The sequence below is a fragment of the Sorex araneus genome, chromosome 1 (assembly GCF_027595985.1).
Source record: "Sorex araneus isolate mSorAra2 chromosome 1, mSorAra2.pri, whole genome shotgun sequence".
Lineage (NCBI taxonomy): Eukaryota > Metazoa > Chordata > Mammalia > Eulipotyphla > Soricidae > Sorex > Sorex araneus.
The window spans coordinates 432,467,208-432,483,342 of record NC_073302.1 but is presented as its reverse complement, the minus strand read 5'-3'; the positions used below and the strand labels follow the sequence as shown (position 1 = coordinate 432,483,342).

At 41.5% G+C, this 16,135-nt stretch overlaps 1 protein-coding gene across 1 annotated transcript; it reads right to left on the bottom strand.

Annotated features, from left to right (window-relative positions):
- Window positions 1-2,095: 2,095 nt before the first annotated feature.
- LOC129402503 (cAMP-regulated phosphoprotein 19-like) lies at window positions 2,096-15,492 on the bottom strand. The gene is made up of 5 exons (XM_055129350.1): window positions 15,460-15,492; window positions 14,718-14,806; window positions 11,438-11,557; window positions 8,617-8,753; window positions 2,096-2,205 (listed from the first exon to the last, which is right to left on the bottom strand). Exons 1-5 carry the CDS (start codon window positions 15,490-15,492, stop codon window positions 2,096-2,098), a joined length of 489 nt encoding a protein of 162 aa, XP_054985325.1.
- Window positions 15,493-16,135: the final 643 nt, after the last annotated feature.

Genomic DNA, 16,135 nt, shown 5'->3' with positions numbered 1-16,135 from the left:
TGTTTCAGTCATACACAGCTTGAGTACCCATCCCTCCACCAGTGTCGGTTCTCCACTGATGACCCCATCATCCCTCCCCCACCACCCCTCCCCCCTCCTCTGTGGCAGGGCATTCCCCCCTGTTCTCTCTCTCCTTTGGGGTGTTGTGGTAAGCACTGGAGTTATTGGGTGGCCTTCGTGTTCGGTCTATAGTCTGCTTTGAGCACGCCTCTTCCATCCCAAGTGGGTCCTCCCACCACATTTTACTCGGTAAAAGAACGCCAGCTTTAAGGTTTCCAGCTGTTAAACACTAGAATGAGTCATGGAAATTATACCAGTTAAGCAAATATTGCCCAAGTAAAATGTTATTGCAAAAGTTAAACAGGCTTAAAGTCATTCATGTGTGAGCATGGAGGTACACACCTTCCGGAGTCCTATTCATTTATGCTTCAAATATGTGACATAAAGGGGTAGCTCAGTGTGCTGAGTGCATACTTTGTATGTGGAAGGACTGGGTTTCATTCCCAGAGCACTGTCAGGACCAATTCCAGAGCAAAGAGCTAGAAAGAGCCCCTGAGTACTGCCAGGTGTGGCCTCAAGACCAAACCACCCAAACAAAACAAATATTTGATCATTAATCTGCTCATGGTTTTAAACTTCTTTCTCATAAAATACAAAGGAAAATACTGAAGAAATAAATTCAATAGAGGTTATACTGCATGCAACATTTTAATGAAGATGGATTTAAGTAGATCAAAACATTGATTATAAAATCTGCTTGTTATGTGTTGGAACCAGTCCTACTTCAGGAATTATGTCTTTAGATAATATATATAATTCTTTGCAGAGAAGATTCTGTTGCTCTAAAAATTCATTGTAAATGATGAGTTTTATTCTTTGAGTCTTATTTCTGTTTTGAGATAGGGCTTAGAAAATCGAGAGGATAGAGGCGCTTTTTAATTTTTTTGTATTGTTTTGTTTTGGGGTCACAGTTGGCAATACTCAGGGATTATGTGTGACTCTGCATGCAGGGATCACTCCTGGCAGGGTTCAGAGGACCATACAGACTTCAGTAGGCCACACCTGCCTAACTCGGCATGCTAGCAACCATCCTACATACCTTACTGTTGCTCTGGGCCAATAAAGGACCTTTATTTATTTATAAAAAATTTCACTCATTGATCTTCTGTGCCTTACAATATGATTTGAATTGGTTTCTCGTGCACATAATTCCAGCACCACACCCTTCCTCAGTGTATCAGGGTGAAAGCCTCCCCAAAGAAACAAAAAATGAACAAAATACAGGAGACATGATCCTCTCCCTCCGAGTCACATGTCTGCCTACCCCTAACATTCACAGAGTTGATGTTGAATAAGTCAGCTTGGTTGAGATGGGAGGAATTCCATCGACTTTACGAAATCACTAGAGTTATGTTAACTTCCTTTTCAGAAATGGTCTTAGGCCAGGCCTGTCTCTGCAGCAGTTAGGGCGGCTGACAGAACGAACGGCACAAAGAAACAGACAGGCTGGGAAGGGTGTGATGGCCCCAGGATCTAACAGGGGTACCAGCAGAGCAAGCATCCTGAGACAAGAAATTAAAGCAGCAACCAGGCCTTACTGGAGTAGAAAGGGGTTTGTAATATATCTTTTAAGTAATAAGGAATCTTGAGTATGAAAAATGACATTTTAGATATGTTTTCTAGAAAAGCCACTTCACTGACAATTTTGAAAATGGACTGGCAAAATTCTAACAGCTTAACTAAAACAATAAGACCTGTGTGTGTGTGGAGGAGAGTCTACAGGGATAATGATGCTCCCACACACACACACACACACACACACACACACACACACAAAGCTAAAAAAAGATTTAAGGTCATTCAAGTTTGAGCATGGAGATACAAACCTTTTTTTTTTTTTTCCATCAGTGTGCTGTTAAACTTACAAACACCACAACACACACACAGTTTACTTACGGTAGCACCACTATTCTCTGTAATTCCATTGCTCTCAAAGGAGTCACCAGTCACTAAGTTTCTAAGTCACTTAGAGAATGGAAGGAAGTAAGAGATGGCAATGTTAGTTATTACAGAGAAATCACAGAATTCGGAAGATTCATGCAGTCCACCTTTTTTGATCAGCCTGTTTGCCAGCAACAAGCAACGTTTTCCACTGAGGCGGATCCTGTGGAGTGGGAATGTGGTCACCAGTGACCTCTGACTTACCTGGAACGACAACACGAAGTTATTCAGTTTTCACTTTTGGCTTTAATCTTGTTGTAACCTCAAATAAGGAATATTTTTGCCCTTTTTGCCATCATTTCCTTAAGATATCTGAACCTCAAGTTTTATTCATTATCCCTGATAAGAATACCTTGCTTCTAATTTGATATCTTAAAATTTTATTATTTGAACAATATGACAATGTTGTTGAAGACCTCTGGAACCCAGCTACAGCCATGCTCAGGGCCACTCTCCACACGTTCTCATGCATGAAAGGACTGGCAGAGGAACCCAGGTGTGCGGGACCCGGGGCTGAGATCTCCAAGCCTGCTCGGATTGGGACTGGGCCTTCTCCACCCAGACCCACCATTTTCCAGTAGCTTGGCAGTCACACTCACAAACTGCCCCTGGAGCCGTGTAATCCCACCAACAGCCAACATCCAGAGACTATAAGACCAAGCCTTGGTCTCCTTCTTAGAGAACCCAAGAAGCTACCAAGAGTTTATTGCCTGCACGGGAGAGCCTTACAAGTTCCCCATGGCATAGTCATATCCAAAATACAATAAAAGATGTATACATACCTCTCGGAGAGCCCAGCAAGCTACTGAGAGTGTCCCACCTGCATGGCAGAGCCTGGCAAGCTACCCGTGGCGTATTCGATATGCCAAAAACAGTAACAACAAGTCTCACAGTGGAGACGTTACTGGTGCCCGCTCAAGCAAATCGATGAGCAACGGGATGACAGTGCTACAGTGTACAGTGCTACTTTCAATCCTGCTACACTGGGACCACCATGAGTATTAGGATCTCTCCCCCTTTATCTCAAGTCCTTTCCCACACTTTTTAGATGAAAGTCTATTTTGTGTGATATAGGTATGGACACCTGTGCCTTTTACAGTTTTATGTAGTTCAGATCAATGGTTTTTTAACCACTAATCTGCATATTGGTGCTGGTGTTAAAATGTTGAAGTGAACCACTGGTTTCGATTCTCTTGTTTCTCTTGCTTTTGGAGACAAATCCACAAAGACATCTTATGAGGCCAGCATTAAATATGTATTGATTTGCCATTTGCTAGTCGATGTCTGGTGTTCTTTTAGATCTCTGTTCATTTGCTTCTCTTCCCTTAGCATTTGATTTCTCAGATCTTCCTTCATACCGAACTTTTCTGTGATCACTGTGGGGTTCAAATATAAATTATTACCAGTGGGGGGGGGGAGGGTCTGGAGTGATAGCACAGCAGGTAGGGCGTTTGCCTTGCATGAGGCCGACCCAGATTCAATTCCCAGCATCCCATATGGTCCCCTGAGTGCCGCCAGGGGAAATTCCTGAGTGCAGAGCCATGAGTGACCCCTGCGCATTGCTGGGTGTGACCCAAAAAGCAAAAAAAAAAAAAAAAACCACACTGTTACCAGTGGGGAAATAGAAATCCAAGAAGTTTTTCAGTGGCATATACTGGGTATAATAATACTGGGTGGTGATGGAAGTTCTGGCTCTTAACAATGAGAACTTCTAAGACATTCAGGTAGGGAGAAGTGGTTTCTGGCAGAAAACAGTGGCATCCTTTCCTGACAGGTGTGGTGTCAAGCTGGTACCAAAGTTTTACTTGTGATGTTCTGCTGAAGTTACCTCGTTTAAAAGTTTTCCATCTCATTAGACTGGCTATTTTCTGTTTCTTTAGTTAAGAACAGTATCATTTTGTTGCAGTACTTGTTGTCTGTCCTTCAGTAAATTTGAAGCTAGTTCTTAAACACCCAACAGAGAATATCAAGAGCAAAAGGGAACCAGAGAATTTACCACTATGTCATCACTCAGGCCAGAGGTTCCTGCCTGTTCTGTCTTCCTTCCTGTCTTTATATATTTGTTTTAGGTAAAATTTCCTGGATTTTCGACTTTATTAGAGAGAGAACTGGAGAAAGGTGAAGTCCTTCATGTTACTCAAAATTCAATGAATATGTTTATATCTGATGGGGTGTCTAAACTTTTAAGAAACATTTGATGGTGCTGATGGAATTTAAACTATCTTTTGACAATTCCTGGGGGCATAACAACTCCTCTTCAGACTCCCTTTACCTACTGCCTTTTCTCCTCTTTTCCTTCATGTTACTCAAAATTCAATGAATATGTTTATATCTGATGGGGTGTCTAAACTTTTAAGAAACATTTGATGGTGCTGATGGAATTTAAACTATCTTTTGACAATTCCTGGGGGCATAACAACTCCTCTTCAGACTCCCTTTACCTACTGCCTTTTCTCCTCTTTCACATTCCCCCCTCCTTTTTGGGGGTCACACCCAACAATGCTCAGGGGTTCCTCCTGGCTCTGACTCAGGAGTTACTTCTGGCGGTTCTCAGGGGACTATATGGGATGCTGGGGATCGAACCTGGTTGGCTGCGTGCAAGGCAAACACCCTACCCGCTGTGCTATTGCTCTGGCTTCTCACCTTCCCCTTCTTACTCTCACTCCTGAGCTCCTCTAAACCACCCAACCAGTTCTTGTTGAGATCAGAATTACGCAGAAGACAGGAGCCAATAGCACATTTTCAGCATGGGAAAAAAAGGTTACTTAAAGGAGACTCGATTTTCTGTTTTGCTTTATTTTTTGAGCCACCCCCAGCAATGCTCAGGCTCTGCCACTCAGGAATCACTCCTGGTGGATGCCTGGGATTGAACCGTGTCGGCATTATGCAAGGCAAGTGACCTACCCTGCTGAATTATTGCTTAGGCCTCTAACACTTAATATTTTTTAAAAGGAAGTCATTGGATGGGGATAATATTTAAAATAGTCAACAAATAGTACATGGCTATGTGAAGGCCCTGCTTGATACTGGTTGTCATTTGTAGAATATTTAAAGAACCAATCATTTACTAATCCAAAAGTAAAATACTGTGTTTCGGTATTTTAACAATCACCAGGATAGTCTTACTGGCACATCTCAGCTAAATGAATACTAGCTATTTAAAAGGATTTCCGCCCCCTCCTTTTTTTTCTACCACCAAATAGCAGTAGTTAAACCATAAAATGATACAAGTTGTTTAGAAATATTTCTAATAATAGGCAGTACAGAATCAGATTCAGGGAATGGTGAAGTAAAAGAAATATATCATCACTTTTTAATTCCTTCATGTTGCTAAAAAAAATGTGAAGAAGCAAGAAAAATTGCGTTTCCTTTGAGAGAAGCATTTAATAGCATGTCTTAGTAAAATGCTGCTAAATAGAATTCTAAAGACCTTTCATAATCAGGAAAATGAAAATATTCAATATCCAAGAGTACACACTAATGTTATAAATGGATACACTGTAATATTAGGAGCATGATCCTATTTGGATATATGCAAAAATTATCATGCATGTGGCAATGCAAAGAGAGAGATCTGGGGAGATTTGCCTTGAATAGCTCAAAACAGAAAGTATCTAGTAAAACCATTACTACTATGGGGGAAATACAAAATCACATTGCTAGGGGCCGGAGCGATAGCACAGCGGGTAGGGTGTTTGCCTTGCACGCGGCCGACCCGGGTTCGATCCCCGGCATCCCATATGGTCCCCCAGCACCGCCAGGAGTAATTCCTGAGTGCAAAGCCAGGAGTAACCCCTGGGCATCGCTGGGTGTGACCCAAAAAGCAAAAAAAAAATCACATTGTTAAAAATGAAAAATTACTCAATTTAAAGAGAAACCACTCCAAGAATTACAAAAGAAATCAAAAGCATAAAAACAACATGTAGAAGATTCTTTTATAGATAATTAGTTGAGTGAGAAACAGCTGGAATTAATGGCTAGAGTAAGACAATGATATTAGACATGATGAGAGAAAATATCCCGTGTTAGGTCAGACATCAGACATTCGTCCATTTACGGCCCTGCGGGATAGGAGGGAGGGTGGGCTTGGTGTTGGAACTTGGCAAATTCATGAGGAAAGAGGCCCGATGTCTTCCTGATAGGATACTCTTTTGACTATCAAGCAGATGTTTTGGGAGCTCTGTAAAACATTGAGGAAAAAAAAGAGACATAGAGTTAACCTAGTAGTATATGAACCAGGGAAAATGAAGCATTGCATAATGAAATCATTGGTCAATTAAACAAATTTATTCATGACACACTACAAGAAATAATTGATATCCAAACAAGAAAAGTTAGGGATGCTGATTCAGAGTAGATTGTCTGTACGGTTGGACAAGCGTGGATTGTGTGGACATTACCAGTGACCAGATGCATCTATAGAAAGTAATTCTTCTGCCCCCCTTCTACTCTGCTCACACCTTTGGTGACAAAGCCCTGCACAATGCTAATGATGTCTCTTCGTAACAATGCCCTGCACGGTTTCACCATCAAATGAAAGCAGACTTATCCCAGATGCAGACGTCCTGAGGTTCTTCCTAGAAACACCTCTTCTAATGTGCTGCTAATGAGTGGGTCTGCTCATCCTACAGGGAGATGCTGCAGGTACACCACGAAGGCAGGTTCCTTGAGAGGCTTTGAGTATTTGGGAGATGGAGGTTGAAGGGAGAAGTACTATGGCTATAGAGGAAGCTGACTTCTTACTGGAGAGAAACCAGTGCGGTAGGGACTGAGAAAGGGAAGCAGAAGATTGATTCTATTATTCTTCTGAGAAAGGGAAGCCAAATAATGATTCCCAGGAAGACTAAATCACTGAGCAGATTGAGGCAATCTGAAATGTTCAGAGCAAAAGGTATTTTAGAGAAATAGTCAGGGTAAGAATGACCATTTCCCAGAAGATAATAACATTTTAACAGAGGCCAAAATGGGGAGAGGGGCTGGAGAGATAGTACAGCAGGTAAGGTGCCTGCCTTGCTTGCACCTGACCTGAGTTTGATACATGGCATCGGGGACATCCAGGAGAAATTCCTGAGTGTACAGACAAGAGTAACCCCTGAGCATCACTGGGTATGGCCCCAAAGCAAACAAAAAAGAAAAATTAGGACGGAGGAAGGAAGGAAGGAAGGAAGGAAGGAAGGAAGGAAGGAAGGAAGGAAGGAAGGAAGGAAGGAAGGAAGGAAGGAAGGAAGGAAGGAAGGAAGGAAGGAAAAAAGAGGAGAGAGAGAAGGTGGGGCATTTTCTGGGCAAGTGGCACCTGGGTTCAATCCCCAGCATCCCCTCTAGTCCCCGAGCATCGCCAGGAGTAATTCTTGAGTGCAGAGTCAGGAATAATCTCTGAGCATCTCTGGATGCTAGAGATCTTTGATTGATTTCTAGCACTTCTAGAAAGTTATTTTATTTAATTTCATTACTTTCTCCTACTCTGCCATCTTACTGATGTTCTCTGGGCATGTTTTTTTTCTTTTTTCTTCTTTTGGTTTTGGGCCACAACAAGTGGTGCTCTGAGTTTACTGCTCTCAGGAATAACACCCCTGGTGGACTCGGAGGACCGTATGAGATCCCAGGGATCAAAACCAGTCAGATGTGTGCAAGGGCATCCCTGCTGTATCATCACTCTGGCCCCTGGGCTGGTTTTCTTAGCTACCATGCCCATTGCTGGCTCCAACTTGCAGATCTTTTCACACGAGCAAACCCAACTACCATCAGAGAGATGCCTTTATTTACTTTTCTAGCTTATGTGCAGCTTTGATTTTCGTTTTGTTATCATTTTGCTTTCAGGCCCACATCCCAAGCTTGGTTAGATCATGTGGGGTTCTGGCAACATCGTCTCTCATCTGTCCTACTTTCCTACTTGAATAGATTGGTATGAGGCCAGCCAGCCATAGTCAACTTTTGTCATCGTCAATATCAGCGGAACGCAGGATTTGGTCAAAAGGTGCTCTGAGACACCTCTGGAAACTTGGTTTCAGAGAGCATCTAGCTGGTAGGCAACTCTTTTCACAGGTCACTAGTGTGTCCATCGAGTGATTTTGCAGGCTAAGTACCTGCGAGTGACAGGACCAGGAAGACACCGCCAGAGTTTGCTCATTCCCTTCGACTCCTTTCATCTCAGTGGCAATGTGGATGACCAATTTGTTCTATTGTTATTAGTATTTTTTTTAATTTACCAGAAACAATCTAGACGCCACACCATTTCGTGGCTTATCATCACCATTTATGCATAGCTCAGTGGAGGAAACTGGGATAACAGTCGCTCTTTCTCCACCTAATTGTCAATCTGGGGAGATGAGTGGGATTACAGCTATGTTAGTGCAGAGAACCAGGTGGCGCTCTCTCTCCAGCTCCCCCAAGACCCCTGCAAGGACTAAGGCCAGGGTGGTCAAGCATAGAGGGGGGACTTCTCTAGTTAACTGGGTGACCTCAGGCACTGTCCCCACCTTCAAAAACTTTGTTTCGCCGCAATACAAATGAGGGAGACACACAAAGCCTCTCCACACTCATGGAAGTGCCCCCAGATCCGGTGTGGTCAGAAGCACACATGATAATGAGCATCTTTACATGTAAAAATACTCATACCTTTGGTCAAGTAACTCTCCATGTTCTCCCTCCCTGCTGATATCGGCCGGGAGCTAGGGCTGCCACCTCTACGCAGAGAGCTCGGTATATTGGGAACCGAAGCCTGAAGGAATGAAAACTTCAGGAGCTCCTTGTCGCTGAAAAAAAATGGCAAAGGACTTTGAGATGAAGGATTCCTCGTGGGCCTACAACCTATTCCCATTACTACAACCTATTGCGTGGGTGGCCAAGTCAATAGTTTCGAGAACATGTCTCTGCTGAACTCAAGGGCATGTTGTCAATGGTCTCTCTAGAGCTACATGTTACGAGGTGACATGTTAAGTCCAATGTCCATATCAACAGCAACTTCTCTTTCACTGGCCAAGGGAATGAGGCAGCCACCACAGATGTTCAGAGCAAGGCATTACGAGGGGTTCTAGAGTACAGAACAAGAGGAGGGCCGGGCCATACAGACCCCAAAGTCCTAGGATTTGAGTTAGAATGCAGTCCAGCTTAGGGCAATCGCTGCTGTTACGGGTATAGGGAAGATGAAAATATGTTCTGGGACCTGATCTGGTCCCAGAGGGGGTACAGCTAGTGCTACTTTCATGGTGGCGGTATGTGACTTTACTTCCTTATTGAGGACAAGGTTGAGTTGTGACCAGGATGCCCAAGTCTGATCCAGTGTATTTCTTTGTGTGTGTGTGTGTGTGTTGTGCGTGTGTGTGTGTGTGTGTGTGTGTGTGTCTGATCCAGTGTATTTCTTACCAACAGGTGGATCTTGAGTTATCAGCTAAGAGGCAGGCATTCTGCAAGCAGTTGGGACAGAGAAACTTGGTGACAGCAAGGTGGGCCATTTCCTGTCCAGGTGGCAGGTGGGGCGGGGTGGATGGAGGTGGCGGGGGGATGAAGTATGGAAACACTCATGAAGGGAAGTCAACACTGGTGATGGACTTGTTGGTGTTGGACTATTGTATGCCTAAAACGCAACTATCAATATCTTAGTACATCATGGTTCCATCATTTAAAAAAATTAAAAATAAATAGAACTTTTGAGAATGGGCCATTGCTTCTGATATTTGTTAATTAGTTTTTCTCCCATAATTTGTGAATTCTTTCCATTTTCCTCATTTCATCTTTTGGGGCGGGGGGTCTTAATTGTTTTTCACACCATGTGCTCTTCAGATATAAAATGCTCCTACCGTATTTTAGGTCAACTGCTATTTCCCTTTAAAATTTGTTTAGGACCTAGAAAACTTAAAATACCTCTATGATCAAAATATATCCACCATTTCCTCTGTGATGTTTCTCATTTCTGCAAAAACCATTTTATTAACATTTTAATCATTTACAATATACATGTACTTGGAATAATGTCATTACATATGAAAGTGAGTTTATGTGCTTATAATAAATATTGATCACCCCAGTTTCTTTCCCCTAAGAGCAAACCACTTTGAACCATATCTAGTTTTAAGTATTCTGTCATTAATTATTTTTAAATGATATATGATTGACTTTTATTGACTTACCAGGTTTTTTGGTTTGCTTTTTTTTTTGGCGGGGGGTGGGGTGTATTTGGGCCACATCCAGCACTGACGCTCAGTGTGCTGGAGAATCTAACTGATTTTGGAAGTGTACAAGGCAAGACCCTTCATTCCTGCACTCTCTCTCTCTGGCCTCTTGCCTTACTTTTTTTTTTTTAAATATTTTATTCAGAGTGATTTACAATACTGTTTTACAATAGGATTTCATGCATTCAGATGCTCCAGAGAGACTGTCAACTTTCCAGACTCCACTGGTAGAGATACGGACCTACTAGACAGTGCTTTGACCACGGACAGCTGGATCAAGGATGGATGCCTGACATGGTGAGCCTGTTCCTTCCTTATGGGGGCCCTGGCTACTGATCTCTCCCCAAGGGCAGCACCCATGGTTAAAGAGTTCAGTACAGTAAGGAGTAGTGGGTAACCGACCTAACGAACCAGATACTTGCTTGGGAAATTCGGATTCAAGACCTCCAGATAGACGGTCAATTGTGACAGGCATAAAAGAAGGAGAAACAGGAAAGAAGGGAACTTCCCAAGGTCATAGGTTAAAAATCAGGGGTGGTGGGTCTGCTGCCGACACATGGGTTCTGAGAACAAGGAGTCCTGGACGGACAGATATTCAGCATTTGAGCGACTTTGCAACATCGATGCATTGGAACCCTGAAATGGCTTTATATATATGTATATATAAAACACGTAACACGTAATCCCGTTAATTACCGATTTCTCAGATATATAGATATATATATGTATATATATACATATATATATGTATATATATATATATATAAATATATACTGGATGTTTTCTGTCAATATTTTGAAATACATCCTCATACTAACCCTAGAGCTTTGGTGTTAGACACCCACCTCTAGTTAATTTAAATATTTAAAAGGAATTATTAAAGAGTTATTTGGAAGTTTGTAAACTAAAAGGGAATTAAGAAGGCATAAGAAAAAAACAGGACAAGACTGGTAGATCACGATTGCTTGCGCTCACAGGGGAGACTTGATGCTTCCACCACACGTGACCCGAACGTCCAACTCTCCCTCTGTATCTGCCCCACAAGGTTCAGAATCCCAAAGACACTCTTCAACTTGTTAGACATTTCCAGAGTTAGAGGCTTAGCAGTTTCCACAATGTCCGTATAAACTATCGGTAATACGTGTGTGGGTTGTCTATGGCAAGAAGGGGGACTTGGCTTCCCGATTTTAGGTTTTGTCCTAAGCCTAAGATTACCATGATCTTAATTATAAAAATATCTTATTCTATCTCACAAAACTCAACTCACCTCATTTCGTGTTCAAAGGAAGCTTCAAAAGATTCATCTAAAACGCTGCCATTTTTCTGGGTTTCTAAAATGTTTGTAAAATAACTTGTATCATTGACCTCGGGTAATTCTATGGAACCCCTACAAGTGGAAATTTTAAAACATCAACGACTTTTGTAAAGATGCTAAGCATACACATAAGTAAAACCCAACTTACTAACCCATTCATTCCACATATGTGTAAATGTTAATACAATCGATTAAGAACAATGTAATGTCTCTATTCTCTCAACATTCACACCAGAGATTTAAACAAGGGGTTATGGCATTCTGATTTGTAGATTAGGCAAATAGTTAAATCTTTTAAACATGGTCTATCCATTAAAACAGTAACATAGGCAAATTATCTTCTGACTGATTAGTAAACACTCTATTAGAAAGCCTAGTCCATTTATTGTATGAGGTCAGCAATATGTAAACTGCTACAAGAACCAGAATAAATATTTAATCAATTTTATTTATAATCCAGTGCTTTGGGATGATAACAGAGTAAAACCTTGTTTGGAGGAGGACATACCTGGCAGTGCTCATGGGCTATTTTTGGCTCTATGCTCAGCGCTGACCACTGGCTGTGCTTGGGAGACCCTATACAGTGCCAGGGATCAACCTGGGGCCAGTGGCATGCAAGACAAACGCTTAACTCCTGTACTATCTCTCCGGTCCCAGAACAAAAGATTTCAAAGAATTCTAATATATTAAATTTTTCAAAAGAATTCTGATATTTTTATTCCCTAACTTTTTTCTAATATTATATTCTCATATGAACTCTAGTATAAATACCATTCGCCATCTGAACGAGGCTCCCTTACCCGAGTGATGTGAAAGAATCATCCAATTTTGGTAAAAATATGCACTCAAATTATGTTATAAGATGTGACAAAATACAGAGATTCACCATTTTTAGTGGACACATGCACAGCTGCTAGTCACCCCAGACTAGCTAAACAGAGTCCTTATGTGCAAATTAGCCTGACTGCATTGAAATTAATGCAAATTGAAAGCTTGTCTCTGCCCTCACAATGAACCATGCGGAGCTCAGATTTAGAAGTGTTCCGTTTAGGTGTGGCCACTCTTGAAATCAGAGGCAATGCAGGTTCCAGTTTCAGAAGCTTAGAGGACTCCAGCCTGCCCCCTGGCTATGATCCTGCCAACCTCCCTGGCACCTCTCTCCACCCCTCCATGAGAATTCTCTTTGCGCTGCAAGCCTGTTTTGAAAAAAATAGATTATCCAAAGAGAGACAAATGATATGGATACATATTTTCTTTGGTGTATGTGTGTAGTAGGGGGCACATTTGGTTGTGCTAAGGGCTTACTCTTGGCTTTGTGCTCAGGGATCACTCCTGGTGGGGCTTGGTGGACCATATGTGGTGCTGGGAATAGAACCCGATCAACCACCTGTAAAGCAAGAGCCCTACCTGCTTCTCTATCATCCCTCTGGCTCCTAATATGGAGAACATTAATCATAATTTTTTTGGAAAAGGTGGTAGCATACAGACAAAACTTAATTTACTTAAATTGGTTTAAGCTTTTTAACAGCTTAAAATTAGACTGTTAAAGAGAACTGAAATTTAGAAAATTATAGTGGCTTTGTGAATTCTGCTTTCTTGAATCATTGCATTCTAAAAGGCTTTCTAAAATGCTAACAGTAAAGTGTTGTGAGTGTCCCTATTAGCTTTCTAAAAACAGGGACTTCACTTTCTTAGTCAGATTTTCTAAAAGGTCACACAGACAAGAAAATTTGAAATACTTAGGTTGTAGTACTAATGAGAAAATAGAATGAAAACATTTCATAACCATGCTGAGACCTAATTATTCATGTTTAGTGAATCTTGGTGCCTGGATGTCCTTCTCCCTCTGTGAGAATACTGTAAGAACAACTATAGCTACCGACATCCGTGAAGCATGATGTTGGTAGCTACATATATGATGTTGGCAGCTACCAACATCTGTGAAGCCTTTACCTTATGGCAGAGATTGTGTTCAACAGTCTAGTCGAAGGACCAAGAATTCATGGATAATAAAAATACAATAGTTGGGTATATCCTTGAGCAGCAAGGATCTTGGGTTGGGAGCAAAAGACGTGACCCATGACCTGGGGGTCAAAAAGTTGGCGGGGTTTTGAACACAGACTGTAATGGAGGCTGCGTGGCCCTAGTGCCTGGCTACTCCTATGGGTGGGTGTGGTTTTCAGAGAAGGCTTCCAAGTGAGTGGTTGCTAGTTAATCTCTCTCACCATATCTCTAAGATACACAATATGGCCTCATACAGAACTATCACCGGGGCAGCCTGGCTACTCTCAGCTACATTAGTTCTTTAGCCTCTACTCCAATCAACATTCCCTCAAAACCCACGAAAGCAAGATAGATTCAATGCAGTCCTTATAAGGATGCCCATGAGATTTTTCAGAGAAATGGGTGTCCTGAAATTCACATGGAATGGCTAAAGCAATCTTTGGGAAAAAAGAAGATTGGAGGCATTACTTTCCCCCGACTCAAACAAAGCGGTAGTAATTAAACCAGCATGGTATTGGAATAAAGACAGACCTGCAGATCGGTGGACCAGAGTTGAATATCCTGACACAGACCCTCAAATATATGATCACCTAATCTTTGCTAAGGGAGTGAAAAATATGAAGTGGAGCATGGAAAGCCTCTTCAACAAGTTGTTCTGGGAAAACTGGGCAGCTACATTTTTAAAAAAATGAATTCACACCTCTATCTAATGCCGTTCACAAAAGCTAACTCAGGTTCAATCCCTGGCAGAACATGTGGTGGCCTGAATAATCCCTGAGCACATTCAGGAATAACCCCTGAGCACTGCTGGGTGTGGCCTCTCCCCTTCCCACAAATAATAATATGGAAAAGGGACAAAATATGTTCCTGCAAAAAATGACTGTCTTGAGAGTTTTGAGAGAGCCATGATAAATAAGTATAGGATATTCAACAGATTAAAACTGTCCGTCATAAATGGTCTTCAAATAGCGTTAGAAATATCATTATTTGTAGATTTCAGAGATGACAAAAATGATCATTTTCAATTAGCTACAATCAGATTGTGCCTTTTATGTATGAATGAAACAGAAAAGAAACATCCCAAACTAGGATTACTGTGAATCATTGGGTCCATTTTTTTAATGGAGATACCTGTTTATATTGACAACTTAGGACTCACTGAATATATGTTAATAAATTAAATCAAACACAGATGTAAATAGTGCAAAAAATTCTGATAAACTTCTACCTGTGAAATAGGATTATGCGATTTGGAGGTATGCTTCCCAATAGGTGTGTCCTGACTGCCTGATACTGTCTCGCCAAAGATTCCTTTGCCTAGCAGAAAAAAATATATATATAATCATAAAATTAATTCTAAAAGTTTCTGATGATTCCAAGGGTTATAATCATTCTCTTCTATGAGAGATCGCCAGGAAAAATAAAAAGGGTGAGAGGCAGACATAAAAACGTGGACATTTTCTCAGTGAAACAATTTATCATTATTAAATTTTGACCAGATTCACAGATCCTTTTGTATGATAAAATATTGGTGTGACAAGCAAGGAAGGTGAGATGAGTTTCTGGGCTTGTTTTTGTTTTGTTCTTTCAGATGTCAGCAAGGAGCAATCCTATCCTTCTAGATGTCATTTCCCAACAAGAATAAATTTTGTGAATCCCTGGGGATCAAGCTGGACTACATGTTCCATAGAGCAGGGACCAGGGTCATCTTGTTCAAGCATCCAAACATGGAATGATCAGCAAATGCCTACTGTCTACTCAAAACTAGCCTCGCTTGTCCTTCTTGCTGGGAATTCAATACACAAAGGGTGGACAGATGTGAGAGGAGAGGACTGGGAAGAGAGATGGAAGGGGATGGATGGTGCCCTCCTACAATTCACAACGGCACACCACCCAAGTCCCTCAGACCATCTTTGCCCACTGCCATCTTACTCCCTTCCAGTGATAATTTCTCCTGGATACCATGGTACCCACTTCTTCATAGCTTCACCATCTAAACCCATACTACTAAATATTATGTTTAAAACATTTTTAAATTTAGTCACCATGAATTACAATGTTATTCATGACTTGGTTCAGGCATACAATGTCTGAACACCATGGTTTAGTATTAACCTGTTTTAGAATGATCTAATAATGGAACCATGTGGCACATAGTCTTTTGAGTTAAGCAATCTTTGGTTCAGTTGATTCTTTGTCAACTTAATCCATGGTGAGGTCTGTTCATTTTCACTACTGATTATGTTTCTTTTCTTTTCTGGCGATGCCAGGGATCAACTTCAAGGCCTCACACATGCAAGGCAAGAGCTTTACCTGAGTCACATCCCCGTCCTATAAATGTTTTTTTTTTAAATTTTTTATTGAGTCACCATGTGGAAAGTTACAAAGTTTTCAGGTTTAAATCTCAGTTATACAATGCTCGAATACCCATCCCTTCACCAGTGCTCATATTCCACCACCAAGAATCCCAGTATAGCTCCACCCCGCCCCCTCACACCCCAAACCCCCCCACGCCCCTAGCCCCCCCCTAAGCCCCCCCCCTGTGTAACTAATAAATTTCACTTTACTTTCACTTTGATTGCATACAATATTTCAACAAAACTCACTATTATTGTTTGGAGAGTCTCTCCCCTAAAGTCAGACCTG

Coding starts and splice junctions, on each gene's coding strand:
- LOC129402503 (XM_055129350.1), bottom strand. CDS start 15,492: ATGGGTTTAGATGGTGAAGCTATGAAGAAGTGG. Junction 8,754..11,437: donor TCCTTTGAACACGAAATGAG/GTGAGTTGAGTT, acceptor ATTTTTTTTCAG/CGACAAGGAGCTCCTGAAGT. Junction 2,206..8,616: donor GGAGAGTTACTTGACCAAAG/GTATGAGTATTT, acceptor TTGTCGTTCCAG/GTAAGTCAGAGGTCACTGGT.